The sequence below is a fragment of the Leucoraja erinacea genome, chromosome 19, assembly GCF_028641065.1.
Source record: "Leucoraja erinacea ecotype New England chromosome 19, Leri_hhj_1, whole genome shotgun sequence".
Taxonomy (NCBI): domain Eukaryota; kingdom Metazoa; phylum Chordata; class Chondrichthyes; order Rajiformes; family Rajidae; genus Leucoraja; species Leucoraja erinaceus.
In genome coordinates, this window is record NC_073395.1 from 12,601,203 (window position 1) to 12,620,373 (window position 19,171).

Here is a 19,171-nt window from a genome sequence, read left to right on the forward strand (position 1 = left end):
TTCTGCCCATATCCCTTGACTCCGCTATCTTTAAGAGCTCTGTGTAGCTCTTTCTTGAAAGCATCCCGATAACCGGCCTCCACCGCCCTCTGAGGCAGAGAATTCCACAGACTCTCAACTCTCTGTGTAAAAATGTTTTCCCTCATCTGCATTCTAAATGGCTTACCCCTTATTCATAAACTGTGGCCCCTGGTTCTGGACTCCCCCAATCTCTGGAAACTTGTTTCCTGCCTCTAGCGTGTCCAAACCCTTAATAATCTTGTTAATTATTGCTAGTGTACCAAGATATAGTGAAAAACCTTGTGCGAGTTATTCAGTCAAATCATACAATCAAGCCATTAAGCAAGTACAGTACAATAAGCAGTGTGAAGAAAAAAGTATGTGAGTGCAGAATATAGTGTTATTACATTATGGTGCTGATAGAAAAATGCAAGGGCCACAATGAGAAAGGTGGGTTGATTGTGACTACACCCTTAACTGTCTAGTAACAGTCAGAAATAAGCTGTTCATGATTCTGGTTGAACTTGCTTTCAAGCGTTTGTATCTTCTGCCCAATGGGAGAGGTGAGAAGAGACGATGATCCTTGATTATGTTAGGTAGACAAAAATGATGGAGAAACACAGCGGGTGAGGCAGCATCTTATTATGTTAGTTGCTTTCCCGAGTCAGCATTGAGTGCAGATGGAGAGGTGGGGGGGGGGGGGGGGGTGAGGGCAGAGTAAGCTGTTGGGCTACATCAACACCTCTTTGCAATTTCTTGTAGTCTTGGGAAGAGCTGGGACTAAACCAGGTGGTGACTCATCCCGAGAAGACACTTTATGCAGTTCATTTCTGGGAGCTGTTGTCATTATAAACATACTTTTTATCTCCTTCCTGTATCAGTCAAGTCACTGTTCAAAATCTGGCCCACTATTGTGGTGTAATTTACAAACTTGTCAACGGAGTTAGAGCAGAATTTAGCCGGGGGGGGGGGTGTGACTGTTGAAACATTTTGGGCATAACAGGAGCTCATTTGAAGCAAAAATTATGTTTCTGTATAATGCATAAATAGTGCACAATAATGCAAAAATAGACAACGTACCAGTTTCTGCAATGCTGATAAGGAACATAAATCTATTTTAAAACCCTATTTGTGCTCTTACCTGCTGAATGCCAACAGCATATGTTTTAAAAAAGAATTCCGAAAACTCAATGTACTCTTTTGTTACATTTCCAGGGCTTCCATATCTGCAGAAAAAGTAACAATAAACATTATATGGTCAAGTTATAAGAAAAATACAATTTAAAAGTCAGTAATTCCAGATCAATATAATTGGTGAGACAATCATCTTCAAATGTAGCGTAATCAGAGATTACACAGTGGAATACCATGTGTATACCACAGTGTATACCAGGCAGATCTCAAGCTGAGACTCATCTTATGTTCAGTTAATTGAACTCAACAGGAGTTAGATGCAAAAATCATTTAGATGTAAATTGGTAAATCCTATTTCGGATCACTTTTCAACAGCCACTGCGTGTATGGAAATCAGAAGAGTATCCCGCAACGGTAGAGCTGTTGCCTTACAGCACCAGAGAGCCGGGATTGATTCTGACCACGGCTGCTGTCAGTACGTTCTCCCTGACCACATGGGTTTTCTCTGGATGCTCCAGTTTCCTCCCACATTTCAAAAATATACAAGTTTGTAGGTTAATTGGCTTCTGTAAATTGTCCCTAGTGTGTGGAATAGTATTCGTGTACAAGGTGATCGCTGGCCGGTGCGGACTCGGTAGGCCAAAGGTCCTGTTTCCATGCTGTATCTCTAAAGTAAAGCCTGTAATTGACAACAACCACACATAAAAACAGTCACTTGGGTAAGATGCCTTAGAAAGTGGCATCATCACATTTTTAAAAAATCAATGTTCTCAAAACATCAGAGGAAAAGTCAAGAGAACTACTGCTCTTTGAAATATGGGAATATATCAGCCTCCTCAAACATGTGCTGCCATTCAACAAGATCATGATCGATTCTTAAATACTTCCATTTACATGCAAAATTCCAATCCATTTATCTTCTCAGTGCCTAAAATCTATCCACAAGCCTCTAAGATACAAAATCTAAAGATTTACTATACTGTGCAAATAAATTCTTCCTCATCCTAGTTCTCATCTCTTCAGCCTGAATCTTGAATGCTTCTGTGAGACTGCTTATTGATCTTCGCATTTTCAGCGAGTAAATTCCAATCTTACGCAATTCCTTGTCACAAGATAACACTCTCATCCCAGTTATCAATCCACACTGCATTCAATCCAAAGCAAGTATATCCTTCCTTAGGTACAGGGACCAAAACTGCATACAACTCTCAAAGTGAGAGTTCACCAAAACTCAATAAATCTCAGCAAAGTTTCCTTTTGAAAGTCAACCCTTTTGAAATAAACATAGCATTTTCCTTCCCAGCTACTTACTATAGCTGATTATTTTTACTGTACCTCATGCAACAGCAGTTTTCTGCCCTTTGACCAATATTTTGTCCATTTAATTCTCGCCCCCCCCACCACTCCACAAATTCTTATTTGATCCAACAACCTCTTATTTGTTCCCACTTATCTTCTGCGCCCAGCTCAACTATTCATTAGATATAGTCTTTCAAAAAATGTAAGATATTTTAATCACATAGTTTTTTACCTTTACAAAAATGTGTGATTCTTGCAAAAATCACATTATAATTTTCTGCCAATTGCAGTATTTTCCCAACAGATATAAGCCCAAATAGGCTTTATAAAAAAATTTAAAAAATAATCTCCTTAACGCCTTAGATTTCCTCCACTTCTGCTACATTTATTGTGCCTTCTTCACTGAAGACAAATACTATTTTTATTCAATGTCTCAGGCAAATGTTTTACACTTCATGACAGAATTTACATCTGTTGGGAATTTACAAATATTTCATTAAATCTTTCATTAGCTTTTGACCGATGAAGCTCTTAATCTAATTCCCCAATCTACTTTAGCCAAAGGACCTATGTAATTTACCTTATTTAAGTTCAAAGATTGATTTCCAGCAGATTAGTCTCTGGAACTGGATACAAATTCTATAATTTTGTGATTACATTTCCCTACAAAATCCTGTACTACGAGATTACTAATCAAGCTTACCTCATTATATTAGGTAAGTTCTTAGACACTGCTCCCTAGTTTCCATCTGTAACAATATATTATAAGAATGGTCTTGAATATATTAATGTAATTAATCCTCCAAACTAACTTTGCCAATTCAATTTTCTCTCAATATATAATTAAATTGTCATTTGTGGCCATGGAAACAAGTTTAAGCCAAAATCTTATCAGAAACAACAATCACTTAAGTTTAACAAGGTGATTGAGACAAATAAAATTTCTGGAAGGAAATCCTGTGGCTTCCACACCTACAGGCTGTACTAAGTCACTCTTAAGGGGCTGTCCCACAGCAGTGACCTAATCCGCGAGTTCAGAAGAGTTTACCCTCGACTCATACTTGCAGCATGGTCGACACGAGGTCCTAGGAGGTCTTTGTAACTCTCCTTCATGCTCGAGAGTAGTCCCCACGTACTCGAGGCCTCAGCTAGGTTGCGGCGTATTTTTCAACATGCTGAAAAATGCCCGCGAGTAAGAAAAGGTCGCCATGGAAATAAATCAATATTTTTTTACTCGTAGGTTTAATCGAAGTAGGTCATAGTAGGTCGGCATGTTATTCGTAGGTAATCAAGAGTAGTCGAAGGTAATCGAAGGTAGTTGTAGATAGTCTTCAACATAGTCGAAGGAAGGTCGAAGGAGATCGTCTTCACTCTCCACTATTCGGTGTCCAATTTTCCCGAAGCTGGTCGAAGTTAGTCTTCAACATAGTCGAAGGAGGTCTTCTACATAATCGAAGGAGGTCGTCTACATGACAAATTTTCGAACTCTCCTAAACTCGCCAATTAGGTCGCCGCAGTGGGACAAGCCCTTTAGTCTCCAACCCATCACATACTTTTGTTCTCACCACTCCTCCTTTGAAAGCCTCTTTGTTTTCTGTTTCTAGATCTGATGAAAGATCCTCAACCTAAAACACTCTTTGTCTTTCAGCCAACTGAATATTTCCAGCATTTTCTTCTTATATTTCAGATACTCAGCATCTGCAATTTTTGTTTTTTTATTGCAGGTACTGGTTTTATTTCAGTGATGGGCTAGTTGAGTCATTTGCAATGCTCTTGTATCACACTGCTATATTATCATGGGATCAGCATGATTTTGAAATAAAAAGGTCCCATCTCATCAACTTAGTTAAATTATTTTCTAAAACTAAAACAATCTTGGAAATTGAATACTCAGTCAATATTGTGTACATGGAATTTCAAAGTCTTGAATAAAACACTACTTGGAAGGGATTGGGCAAGCTGCCATGGCAGCAATGTTAAATTGAGCAATGCAAACTGACATGAGGTTGAGCTTGAATCTATATTTAAATTGTATAAGGTTAGCACTTATAAAGGTTAAACTTTGATCCCATACCCCTGATGATTCACGATGGCTACACAGGAGAAAATTTATATGAAAGGTCTCAGTGACCTCTTGGAGTTCTTCTATTACCTTGAATGGGAGAAATTTCAGAAAGTTTCTTTCTTAAAGCACGGGAGGCACGTTGGAGCAGCGGTAGAGTTGCTGCCTTACAGCGCTTGCAGTGTCGGAGACCCGGGATCGATCCCGACAACGGGTGCTGTCTAGACGGAGTTTGTACGTTCTCCCTGTGACCTGCGTAGTTTTATCCAAGATTATCGGCTTCCTCCCACATTCCAAAGACCTACAGGTTTGTAGGTTAATTGGTTTGGTAAATGTAAAAATTGCCCCTTGTGTGTGTGTATGTGGGATAGTGTTAATATGCAGGGATCGCTGGTCCCCGCTGGTGAGCCGAAGGGCCTATTTACGTGCTGTATTTCTAAACTAAACTAAACTAAAGCAATCAACAGTATTTTGTTCATCTAATCCCATCCTACTCCCTGGTGGGCTGGGGAATATTGTGGAGGAACTAATGAAAACTTTCCTTTGTTATACATTTGGATGAAATAAAATTATTAATGCTTTCATCTCCTTAAATTAAACTATAACGGAGGTACAATCGACAAAGGTTCAAAGGCAGTTCTTGTGCTTCAAGGCCTTGAAACAAATCTTTCCTGGAACAGGCTTTTATATTAGGGTCAAAGTGGACTTTTTTGATGCTGAGGGGCTAAGTAACCTTGGCTCTTAATTCTCTGTGAACGAAATAATACCTTTCAAAAAGTCTTGCAACCAAGTGCAAAGCCCACTTCTTACACTTCCACCATACCAGTTCAGGCCGGTCATCTTCATCCACTTGCAAGGTTTCCTGCAAATATAACAAACCAATTATTACTTGTTTAATTCCTTCTGGTGCACTGCACTTAGTTAATTGCCACAATAATATTATCATTAAATCAGAACACATTGAAAGGCACTGCAAACTTTCAATGCACTCAATCTCATATCAAGTAATACACCATTTCAAGCTATGAGAATTCTCACCTCTAATTTCTGACTGATATTAAATATTACACTATCACTACATTTCTAGGATTATAATGTAAATAACTTGCGTCAATTGCAATGTAATTCTGCAATTCTGCAAGGGAATTGTAATTAGATGAAAATACTTCAATGTTATGCAATGAGTGCAATTCGTAACATCAATATGCGACTCCTAACCACACTGTGATAACTCTGCTCCTATTAAGACCTTATCTCAATAAATATACAAAGGTGGGTAAACAGTTGAAAGGTGGAAGAGCTCAAACATTCAAATGGTCTAGTCTTGCTCATGTTTCCAGAGTGGTGTAGTGGTGATGAGCTCAAAACACATTTTGCAAGCACAAGCCTGATTGGGGAAACAGTATTTCTATCTGTACTGTTAGGTGCAAATGCAGACATAGTTTCACATGTTTAACATTATACTGTGTGAAAATCACCCTGGGGAAAACACACAAGATGTATTATAGGCTTTTGTAGGTATAGATATCAGATTTTAAATTAATTCCCGAACTTCTCAACTAGTTTGAGCGGGGCATTTACAAACCCATCATATTACTTACTCTTGGACCATGACCCCACAGACGAGCACCAGGCCACTATCTCTAACACTATCACTGACTTCATCACTTCCGGCTCCCTACCCTCCCAAGCCTCCAACCTCATCGTTCCCCAGCCCTGCATGGCCCGATTTTACCTTCTCCCCAAAATCCACAAACCTGACTGTCCTGGCAGACCCATTGTTTCTGCCTGTTCGTGCCCCACCAAACTTATTTCCACATACCTCTACTCCATCCTATCCTCCCTGATTAAATCCCTTCCTACCTATGTTCAAGACACCTCACACACTCTTCGTCTCCTCCACGACTTCCATTTTCTCGGCCCCCATTCCCTCATCCTCACCATGGATGTCCAGTCACTCTACACCTCCATCTTAAAGCCCTCTGTTTCTTCCTCGACCACAGAACCAACCAATCCCCGTCTACTGATACTCTCCTCTGCCTAGCGGAGCTGGTCCTTACCCTTAACAATCTCCGTTTGACTCCTCCCATTTCCTCCAAATCCAAGGTGTAGCTATGGGCACGGGCATGGGCCCAAGCTATGCCTGCATCTTTGTAGGGTATGTTGAACAATCCTTGTACGAGGGTGTACCATGGCCCTATCCCCAAACTTTACCTTCGCTACATCGACGACTGCATTGGTGCTACCTCCTGCACCCATACAGAACTCACTGACTTCATCCATTTCACCACTAATTTCCATCCGGTACTCAAATATACCTGGACCATTTCCAACATCTCCCTACCGTTTCTAGACCTCACTATCTCCATCGCAGGTAACACGACTACTGACCGACATCTACTATAAACCCACTGACTCCCATGGCTATCTGGACTACACTTCTTCCCACCCTGCTTTCTGTAAGGACTCCATCCCCTACTCCCAATTCCTCCGTCTACGCCGCATCTGCACCCAGGATGAGGTGTTCCACACCAGGGCATCGGCGATGTCCTCATCCTTTATGGAAACGGGAGTTCCCCTCTTCTACTATAGATGAGGCTCTCACCAGGGTCTCTTCTATACCCCGTAACTCTGCTCTCACTCCCCCCCCCCCCCCCCCCCCCCCCCCCCCCCCCCTCCACCCAACCAGCCGTCACATACAACCCCTTTCGGCTTTCCAACGCACTGGATCTTTCCATCTCTTCCCCTTTCGGCTTTCCGCAGAGACCGCTCGCTCCGCAACTCCCTGGCCAATTTGTCCCTTCCCACCCAAACCACCCCCTCTCCAGGCACTTTCCCTTGCAACCGCAGGAAATGCTACTCTTGTCGCTTTACCTCCCCCCTTGATTCCATTCAAGGACCCAAGCAGTCTTTCCAGGTGCGGCAGAGGTTCACCTGCACCTCCTCCAACCTCATCTATTGCATCCGCTGCTCTACATCGGTGAGACCAAGTGTAGGCTTGGCAATCGCTTCACCCAACACCTCCGCTCGATTCACACTAACCAACCTGACCTCCCGATGGATCAGCACTTCAACTCCCCCTCACATTCCGAATCCGACCTTTCTGTCCTGGGCCTCCTCCATGGCCAGAGTGAGGCCCACCGTAAATTGGAGGAGCAGCACCTCATATTTCGCTTGGGTACTTTACACCCCAGCGGTATGAACATTGATTTCAGGTAGTCCCTGCTTTCTCCTTCCTTCCCCTCCCCATCCCAGCTATCCCACAGCCCACTGTCTCCGCCTCTTCCTTTCTTCTCCCGCCCCCCACGTCCCCCCGCCCCCCCCCCACATAAATCTGAAGAAGGATCTTGACCCGAAATGTCGCCTATTTCCTTCGCTCCATAGATGCTGCCTCACCCACTGAGTTTCTCCAGCATTTTTATCTACCTATAATTTTCATGCAGATGTGTCCTCATTCCTGAAAGACTTTTTAAGAAAATGTTTTCTGGCCATCATAAATTTTATTTCCAAATTGTTTGAATCGTTAATCCTGCTTACAAAATCGTTAATATTAATCTGCAATGAATAAAAGTTTTTTTGGCAATCGACTGGTATCGTCACTTATGTGTCCAAAGTTCAAAGATATCTCAGCTAATTTAATGGGTACAGGAAGTTCCTGTATGATGAAAATGTCTGGGATTTTGTAACCATACTGAGCTCATATTTCTCATGGCAAATTAAATAGACCAAAGACCTTTAATAACCAGGATTATGCCATGAGACAAAAAGATGAATAGGTTATATGAAATATGCATAAAGGCACACATGAACACATTCAACTGCAGAAGCAACAGATACATAACGGTAACTGCGGAAAAGAGAGACTGAAAGAATGATAATTATTTTTTTCGACAATATATCTAATTAACTGAAAATACATTCAATCCAACCAAATAAACATACAAAATGAACACTTACAGGAGGTACATCACGGTCAATGATTGTTCTAAATATCTCCATCCATTGAGTCATGGTTTGTTTATTTACCAGTTGTAGTGGTAGTGCATACTAGAAAGGAGAAGCAAGAGAGATAACCTAGGAGAAAAGATCTCCAAAGAAAAGAGAAATGTCAGAAATTGTCAGTTACAAATGCAGTCTTTTCCATTAATTTAGTTTATGTTTAATAAGAAGTTCATTAAGTTTCACTCAAAATGATAAAGATTCAATAATAGTTTTCCACTACTTAGAGCCAAAATGAATGATCTAAAGAATAGTGTAACTTATTAATGCGAATGGAAAACACCCTTGGAAAAATTGCTTGATGAGGTTTATTTTCCACATCTCTTCCCACAGGAAAATATATTAGATTATTTCTAAGAAATTGAACAGCGAACAGGAAGCTGCAGGATGCAGTAATGAATGTCATCTTTTAATAACAGGTTAGATAGCTGTTCGAGGGAAAAAGAAAGAAAGAAGGGATGCAGGTAGTTACATGAGACTAACACTGCCTTGGTAGAATAACGCTAGCAATACAGAAATAGCACAACTCTGTGCAGCTCTACATAATTAGCAGTTTCACCATTTTCAGTCTGCTTGAAATCATCCAATTTTAAACCTGCCAAGATTTAAGGGCAACTACTTTTCAAGTTCCTTCTGCGGAGAAAAAAAGAGATGGCAAGGAAATGGGAGTAAATTTCCGCTAAAACTGAATTTTGTACACAGATTGAAAATTATTTCCTTACCATAGCTTCTTCACTTGGACTTGGAACTAAAATATTTTTGTGGGACCAGGTTTTTGTGTGTTTGATGCACAAATGTATAGAAAAACATTATATTGCACATGGAAGATGCCCTGTTACAGCAGTACTTTTTCAAAGTCTCAACAAATAGCTGGTCCTCCCAAACACTGACTTCAATAGTACAGTTAGTCCCCATATCATATTTTACTTTAAAATAAACATTAATTTCAGTCCCCTTACCCCCTTTATCTCTCTGTTGAATTTTCTCCCTCACATTGTTTCAACCTTTCCAGCACCCACCTAACTAGGGCAATTTCCAATGGTCAATTACACAAGCTGCATATCTTTAGGACATGGGCGTCTGGATGGGTGAAAGGGAGAAGCCATGCGGTCATATAAAGAACATGCAAACTCCACACATGCAAGTCGCTGGAGATGTGGATGCTGCAGCACGAACTGCAGTAACATTGCTACATCATAACATGCTTGAAATGCTATACCCTATCCCAGCTCCACAGATAAAGTTGAATTCTATCAAGCTTCATAATAATATTGTATAGGTATAAGGCTAAATAAAATAAGCGTAGAGAATTACATTCGCATTCCTGTGGACAAGGATGCACTTCCACTCAAATAACCTATCAACTGCAAGATGATAAACTGGGTCGAGTACCAAAACATCAAAAAGAATCAGAGCCTTTAAAAGAATTGCACCAGAATTGTTGCTCATAGTGCAAAGATGACAAAAAAGTGCTTCTCAGACACATTCCTTTGAAATATTATCACTAGAATGTTGTAGGAAACATGACAGCCAATTTCAACACAAGGGCCCGCAAAGAATAAAATGAATGGATAAGGGCTGTAGACACAGAATAACAATGGTTTGTAATGATTCATATATTGATGCAGAAGCTGGAAATGAGGCCACACTGAGGTCCACATCAGAATATTTAAAACCATTATTAAAATCTGGTATTAATAAAGTTAAAAATTAACTTGAAGATGTGCAGATTATCGGCAAAGTAGAAAGTCAATGTTCTTCCATGAAATGTCAATTCATTTGAAACATAATTTATATTTTTCCCTTTTGCTGGTATGTTATCCCAATTGACAAAATTTGTTGAATTCACAGACTGATTCTTAACATTTCAATGCGATTAAGTAGTTTACCAGATCAGTTCAAAGGGCATTTAGAGAGTCACAGATCGGTGTCTTAGTCTAGTCTATTTTTCTTCCCGGATCAATAAGGTAATCATAAGTTGGGGTTACTTCTACTAACGTCAGTAGTTTACTTTCAGAGAAATTCAAGTTAGGAAACCGTCATGATAGGGTTTGCTTCCTGACCTTCTAGTTGAGCAATAATGTTACTAAATTACCAACAATCCATTTCCCAACCTTTAAATCAGACCAACATACATAAACAACCTGATTAAGTGAAGATACATAAGAATCATCTTAGTGATTTACAAATATTAGCTTTACTATCCTGGATGTGTTCATACCTGAACAAGTGCATAGAAGATTTTTAGGATCTGTTTCTGTATCAGCACTGAAAGTTGGCTCGAGTCAGGCAAAAGTTGAAATATTTTCTGCTGAATTCGTGGTAAAAATATTTGCATCGCTGCTATCAAAGGATCTCGCTCCTCTGCCTTCTTGAACCTGAAAAATTACATTGAAATTTGTGATTCAGCATCAAGTACACAGACAGTAGAATTAAAAGAAGAAACAACTTACTACGCCTATTCTCAAATGTGCAAGATACAGAGAGAAAAAATACAGTCCATTGTCAGTAGGGCGAGTAATGTGAAAATAGTGAATGATGTGCCGATGCTCAATTGCTTTGTCAGCTGGGTAATATCAATCATCTCCAAACCCCTCATAATTCACGTTGAATTTATTATACAGCCTGCTTTTGCCTCTGTTCAAATCTCAGGGTATTACTTTTTTCAATTATTGTGTCATATATAGTTTATACAGTTTGTCATCAGCAATGCCACGGGAAGTCCACTTTTTTTCGAGGAAAATGTTGCAAGATCCTGCTGCACGAGATTTGCAGCTAACATTACGTCAGGGAGAAACAACAAAACTTTATTAAGCCTATAGTTTCAATGTTTGAATTTGTTGCTGTACATGGTATTAAAAGCTAAATTTCAAATAATATTGTTCTGCAAATCGAACTATTACATACAAAATAAATAGCTCGATTGTCTATATTCTAGACTTTAACATTGCTTTTTAAAAAAAATGTGATTTTGCATTAAAGATTCTACCACAGCAGCCTCCATGCCTGCTCATTCATTTAGGCCCACCTTTATTTTTAGTTACATTTACAAAGATTCAGTCAGCATGCTGACAAAAGCACACACATCATGAATACTCACTCATAGGTCCTGACCAACTGGTATAGACACATCAGGCTGCCGAGCCAACTTGCGTTATTTGGAGATTGCAGGAAAAAGCCAATTTTGTCTACCACTGCCGTCCAACGTCCAGGGAAGTCGTATTTAATTATCGCACGAAGACACACAGCCAGCTGAGACCTTTATACAAGATATTTACATGCAAGTAAGTCAATCTTCTGCGTAGAAATTTTCTAACTGTGCACCATTGAATACTTAAAAGTATTCAAGGAAGCACCACACATCCAAGTGAAAACTAGACAGCAACAGAATGCAGGACAAAAATCTCCACACTGCTCGAATGGAGCATTTTAATTCTCAGTTCAGTGAGGGCCAAGATGTTCGTGCTGGGTATTGAACCTTTTTCTATTCTTAATGCTTCCTCGTGGTACTGTTGGAGGACGTGGGATAAATGGTGAAGACAGGGGCCAGAGAAAGATTTGAAATTATCAGAAGAGATTGTTTTCTTTTACCATTGACTCATATTAACGCTGGAGCCATGGGAAGTTCAGATAATTGCAAGTTTGCAGTTGCTGTGCTGCATGGGACTAGCTCATCAACTTTCACAGAAAGACACAAAAAGGGTCAGCCATTGTCTTTATTAATTCAGAAAGCAACAGCTCCATTCCTTCAAACATTTAACAACCTCATTAATGAAAGATTTTGTCTCCACTAGCTAGGTGTCTAATATAAGTGGTGATTTATTTTTGTAATTTTTGAGATTCTGCTCAAGATTTTACAGATTTCATTTGTGCTAGTGTAGTATAAAACTTTATTTTATTAATTTTAACATCAATTCCACATCCTTATTTACCTCGTTGTGAACAATGTTGGCGAGCAGCCAGAGGGGCAGAGTTCATGGTTAACAGAACCCTTTGTGTGAAGAATGCTTCCGAATTCCACTCCTAGTTTGCTCTAATTTTGTTCATTTGTTCCCGAGGAACATTTTGACCATATCTATTCTATTACATTCCAATTTGATGTATTAATTACATTTATAGACATGAGAATCTGCATGTAGCTGCCTTATTTACCTTTTGATTACTATTCAACCTCTTAAATTCAAAACTCTTAAGGCTTTCTGTCCCTCTGCTACAAACTCCCCTATGACAACTTTTCATTTTATAATTTTCAGGGAAATATTTCATTGGTCTTTCGAGCTTTCAATGATATATGCATGAGGACACCCAAATACCTTTGCTGTGAGTTACTCACTGGAATTCGATGAGAAGTATAAGGTCATTAGGGAGCAGATTCATAAATAAAGTTGGCTTAAAGGAATGGTAATCTTTTGGAGCTGAAAGAAAAAAAAAATTTCAAGCCAACTTATTTGTTGTTTAATGTCTAGTAAAATTGGCTTCTTTTAAACCTATAATTAAGGAAGTGTTTATTTCCATACCAAAATATGAGAAATTTTGCAACTCAGATTAATTGGGGAGTGGGGTGTGGAATGTCTTAAGTGTGCAAGTGAAGACTTCTTTAAAAAGTACTTTAGAGAGTATCATTTTCTAGCAGTTTAGTTTGTCCAAATAATTCACCTCAATTCTTCAAACTAATTCAGGGAAGGGGGTTGAGTGGGGGAAAATTATTATTCTTATCAGTCTGAGATGAAAGAAAAAGGGAGAAGATTCTTTAAAACAGTTGGACTAGAACGACAGACTAATATTTTAAATTCAAAATTAGAAATGTAATACGGAATTGAAGAAGTCTGAAATACTAGAAATCTGGAAACCACTTAAATCAAACAAAGTATGATAATCAACTAACATTGGCCATTTTGGCATACCTTCATATTATGCTTCAATGTACAGGTAGATTATATCAATTGAATTGAGTGAGTAACCACTGTATTGGTAACTATTTGGCCTCATCTCACATTGCATTGCTTAGTCTGCCTCCTGAGAATTGAAGAAATTAACATACAATAAAGTAAAACATGTATGCAGGACGTTACAATCCCAGGTCAGATAAAAAAAGATGCACAGCAACACAAAGTGCACAGAGGATGACTGCTACAAAATAAATTACAGCAGAAAATGTTGGAGACACTCATCAGGTTAGGCAACATCATAAAAAGAGAAGCATAGTTTGAATTTCTGATCAGAACTAGGAAAATGATTAAATAAGGTCATTTTAATTTGTCGTCATCAGGGACTTAATAGGATGAAGGAAATGTCTATGATGGGGCAAGACCAGATCAAATGGATCAATGGGACAGTTAAAGAGGAATTATACTTGCTTCTCTGCTTTATGTGCTGTACCATCAGGCTGTACAATTGGAGCAAGAAAAACTGTGCCAAAAACTGCATATCAATGACTAGTATTTAAAAGGGAGCTGGATAAATATCCAAAAGGAGGGAATGTGTAGGGTTTTGGAAGGAGACAATTGGACTAACTGGATTGCTCCAGTTATGAGTCAAATTACCTAATTCCCTGCTGTGACTACTTTTAATTACCAATATTTTTTTGGCATGTACATTTTCTTGATCTAGCTACATAGAAAAAAAAATATGCAGTGCACAATAGAACACCAGAATAGTTTAACAACTTAATTGCTGTTTTGATAGCTCATTTCCATTCCAAGCAGCATCAACAAAGAAAGATGTCTCACACAAGAAATAAAAAGGAATGTAATTACCATGGTCCACCTGGATAACAAATGTTGGGTTGTTTTGTGTGACTTTGATTGCCCATAACTATTGCTTGCTATTGTAAAGGTTGAGGGCAGAAAACTAAATGAGAATGACTTGCATATGGAAAAAGTATCAACATGAACCAGACCTCTAATAAGTGTCATAGTTTTTTCAAGACTAAAGAAGAATCTCTCCACAAAGAAATATGAAAACAAGCCATTTGGGTCAACCTGACATTTTTTTTTTTAATCCTTCACATGACAATGAATCATGATTTAAAATCATGTATTCCTTTATTCAGATTTTCTCGAGTGATTCCTCTTGTCTAATAACCTTTAATAAACTTCTATTACATTCATTAATTCTAACCGAGGGAGGGTGGCAAGAGTGTAGAATTCACTCCTTCGGTATCTCTATGTTCTAAATATTTTAGATTCAATCTACAATTTAGTCACCGCATTGCATACATCCTCACTCACTATAAATCATCATTCTTTTCTGACCCATTTCTTTACAATTTTAAATTGTCAAATCACTCCACTCTTCCTTGTCCTGGTTTTTAAAATGATTCTACCTATTTCGCCATATTAGGTAGAATCATAGTGAATCAGAATGAACAAACTGAGGAAGGAATGAAGTCAAGTCAAGTCAAGTTTATTTGTCACATACACATACGAGATGTGCAGTGAAATGAAAGTGGCAATGCTCGCGGACTTTTGTGCAAAAGACAAACAACCAAACAAACTATAAACACAATCATAACACACACATTCTTTTACATAATAAATAATGGAATGAAAAACGTTCAGCAGAGTTAGTCCCTGGTGAGATAGGCATTTACAGTCCGAATGGCCTCTGGGAAGAAACTCCTTCTCAACCTCTCCGTTCTCACCGATGGCAACGGAGGCGTTTGCCTGACCGTAGCAGCTGGAACAGTCCGTTGCATGGGTGGAAGGGGTCTCTCATGATATTGTTGGCTCTGGAGTTGCACCTCCTGATGTATAGTTCCTGCAGGGGGGTAAGTGAAGTTTCCATAGTGCTTCGGCCGAACGCACTACTCTTTGCAGAGCCTTCTTGTCCTTGGCAGAGCAATTCCCAAACCAGATGGTAATGTTCCCGGACAAGATGCTTTCCACTGCCGCTGCGTAGAAGCACTGGAGGATCCTCGGAGACACTCTGAATTTCCTCAATTCCCTGAGGTGGTAAAGGCGCTGCCTTGCCTTACTCACGAGTGCTGAGGCATGTGATGCCCATGTCATATCCTCGGAGATGTGGACTCCCAGATATTTAAAACAGTTCACCCTATCCACAGGATCCCCATTTATCCTCAATGAAATGTACGTCCTCGGATGATGTGCCCTCCTAAAGTCCATGATCAGCTCCTTCGTTTTTTTGATGTTCAAGAGGAGGCTGTTATCCTGGCACCAGAGTGCTAGACCAGCCACCTCCTCCCGGTAGGCCTTCTCGTCGTTGTCTGAGATCAGGCCCACCACCACAGTGTCATCAGCAAACTTAATTATTGAGTTGGAGCTGAACCTAGCCACACAGTCATGTGTGTACAGGGAGTACAATAGGGGGCTGAGGACGCAACCCTGGGGCGATCTTGTGCTCAGGGTGAGGGACTTTGATGTATTCCCTCCCATCTTGACTACCTGGGGCCTGGCGGTGAGAAAGTCCAGGACCCAGGCACACAGGGAGGTGTTGAGCCCCAATTCCATTAGCTTCCCGGCCAGTCTGGTGGGGACTATCGTGTTGAAGGCTGAACTGTAGTCTATGAACAGCATCCTCATCTATGAATAGCCCCCCTTCTGGCTGTCCAGATGGGAGAAGGCGGTGTGCAAGACCTGGGAGACCGCATCGTCCGTGGATCTGTCCGGACGGTATGCCAACTGCAACAGGTCCATGTTCCGAGGGAGGAAGGCGCAGATGTGTTTCTTCACCAGCCGCTCAAAGCATTTCATGACTACCGAGGTAAGGGCCACCGGACGGTAGTCATTCTGACAGGCTGGGGAGGCATTGTGTGGTACCGGTACAATGATGGATTTTTTGAAGCAGGCAGGTACCACGGACTTGTCCAGGGAGAGGTTGAATAATGTAGTGAGCACTGGAGCTAGCTGCGTAGCAGAGGACTTGAGTACTCGCCCCAAGATGCCATCGGGGCCTGCAGCTTTTCTCGTGGAACTAACCAAGGAAGAAATGTTATGAAGGAACTGGATTTTGCAGCCTTAAATGGACATTTAGATTACTAAAAATCAGATTACTTCAATTGGATTAGCTTAGTAAAATCAAGAGTCGAACATTCATATAACATTGAGGCAGAACTGGGTTGAACGTCAGATTATTATTTTTAGAGATTAGTACCCCCGTAATAAAACTGATGGCTCATGCACCAACAGCTGAAATACAGTATACCTTCAATAGAAAACAAAACTCCAGTTGGTGATCAAAATGTGTAAGACGTAACGTGATGAAAATCAGGTTTAAATGGGATTGATTAGAGGAATTTTCCAAATTTAAGATTCCCTAATTAGTCAGCATTTAATTGATATTCTGCCACTCCCCCAAGAAATTGAAAGAAATGTGAACTCCTGTAGTGCTGCAAATTTTATAATTATACAGGACAAACTTGGTGAACCAAATGGCCTTTTCTTCTACTTTTTCATACGGACTAAATATTCTTCATTTAGTATGGTGTCCAATACGCTGAACAGTATATACCAAGTGTTGTTTTACCAAGGATTTATATAAATTTAACAACACTTCTCAACTTTAATTCAGTATGAAATGCCATGAAGCATAGTATTCTGTTAGCATTTGAAAGGCTTGAGGATTTGTTTTCAATGTCTTGTGAACTGGCTCTTCTCAATCATCAAATTTCATTTCAAAGAACAATGGCTTTCTTTTAAGAACTGCAATGTGTCACTTCAATTATACATCGTGTCCTTTATTTCAGTATTCCTGCAAATTTGATTGCCATTCCTTCCAGCTCATAAGCCAATTCATTAATGCACACATCCAAAAGAACTGGACAAAAATCTAGTAAGCATTGCTATCCATATGCAGTCACTATATGAAATGTCTTCTATCTCCCTCTCTCTAATTCTTCTCTTGAGAACATTTTTTTAATCTGCTTTGCCCCTTTGCCGAAAATCCATATTGTGTGTTGCCTGAGAGGCCACATCAGTGCTCTGCATGTTCATATTCATGTCATCCACTGCATTTACCTCACATCTCCCCAGTCGTCATATATAGCCCAATCATTGATAATGGATATTGTATTGTTAACATGTAGCTTGGCCTTTCATACTAATAAATAATGAATTTCAATGTTTGCTATTTCTATTTTGAGCCCCATACCTGATTAGGTCAGGTGAATGAATGATCCCCTCCACAATGTTGTCACGAATATTCTGCCGATCATTTTCATGTATGTTGAAAGGTAACATTGCTTCCCCAGGAGGAGCTTCACGATCCGGCCAGTACTGTGTCACCATATTCTTCATGTAGATAGCAGCTAAACATTAATTTAAAGGAAAATCAGAAATTCAATTTAAAGAATGAATCTACCACCACAATATTTTGTCAGTGCATTCAATTGCAATCAAACGCAAATGAAAATCAAAATTGCTTCAAGTATTATAAGAATTCAAATTCCAAAGTATTTTACAACATTCTAACACAGAATGATTACATATTTTAATTGATCAATTTCTCCCATCTCCCCGTCGGCGATTAACTTATGTGTTAGTGCCAGCTATAACCTTTGCATCTGATTCATATGGTTTGATGCTAAAGTGGGAACAAAATGATCCATTTGCATGGCCTGAAATAAGTTACCCAATGTCAGATGGTCTTTTGAGATTACTGTCTCCAATTGGTGGGAATGGAGCAATGTCAGGATGTCTGCTCGTGACCATTTTCATAACATACTTAGCTACTGCCACACAAATTGTAATTTTATTTTACAAGTAATTGAAAAGCAAATAAGTAATGGGAAATACTGAAATGGCATTTAGAAGATAGCTCCAGTTGAAAATGTTGTGCTTTCTGACATTAATGGTTGCTTCTCAGCAAAGAAGACATCAACCACGCTACTCTTTCAGTGAGTAAGCAAAGCTTTTAAGGGCGTTTTAATAGGTGTTTGAAAATTATGACACAAAACTCACGGTCTGTTAGGCACTAATGATTACCCCACCACCACCTAGATTACCTACAGAAAACTCCTTGAAAAACCAGGGAGATAACATCAATAGTGCCTCTGCAAAATTGTTCAAATACCCAAGCAAGCCAACATCATAGAATGTTTGCCTTCATGGGCCAGGGGACAGAATATAAGAGTTGGGACATTATGTTGCAACTTTACAAAATACGGGTCAGGCCACACTTGGGAGTGTTGTGAGCAGTTCTGGTACGTTGTAGGATGCATCTCTTATGGAGAGAGTACAATTGAGATTCACCAGGATGCTGCCTGGATGGCAAGAATTGTGTTACGAGCAGAGATTACATAGGCTGGGCTTGTTTTCCCTGGAGCAAAAGAGCCCAATGGGTGATCTGAGAGACGTACATAAGAATATGATGGGGTACATAAAAAAGTATTTTTCCCCCCTGGAAGCGGTATCAAAAACAAGAGGGCATTCACGTGAGAATGGAGTTTTAAAGAGAATCTGATGAGTGAGTTTTTTCCCCTTCACACAGAGTGAGTGATTGCTATCTGGAACACACTGCCGGAAGAGATGGTTGACAAGACACAATTGCTGCTTTTAAGAGGCACTCATTCAGACAATTAAATGGGCAGGGCATAAAAGGATATTGTCTTAATGTGGGTTAATGGGATAGGAGTCAATGGGCAGAAAAGTCAACATGGACATGGTAGGCCAAAGGGCTTGTTTCTTTGCTGTATGACTCTGCCAGAGATCTTTTCCAGGC

General features: G+C 39.7%; 1 protein-coding gene across 1 annotated transcript in view; it reads right to left on the reverse strand.

The window, feature by feature from the left end:
* The window catches only part of LOC129706223 (importin-8-like), a 74,334-nt gene that overhangs the window by 37,331 nt on the left and 17,832 nt on the right, over positions 1 to 19,171 (reverse strand). Inside the window, exons 3-8 of the mRNA XM_055650321.1 lie at positions 17,603 to 17,759; positions 11,595 to 11,753; positions 10,716 to 10,872; positions 8,453 to 8,542; positions 5,263 to 5,357; positions 1,197 to 1,226 (exon numbers count right to left, since the gene is read on the reverse strand). Of these exons, the coding sequence (XP_055506296.1) occupies positions 1,197 to 1,226; positions 5,263 to 5,357; positions 8,453 to 8,542; positions 10,716 to 10,872; positions 11,595 to 11,753; positions 17,603 to 17,759 (688 nt within the window). The remainder of the gene's footprint in view (positions 1 to 1,196; positions 1,227 to 5,262; positions 5,358 to 8,452; positions 8,543 to 10,715; positions 10,873 to 11,594; positions 11,754 to 17,602; positions 17,760 to 19,171) is intronic.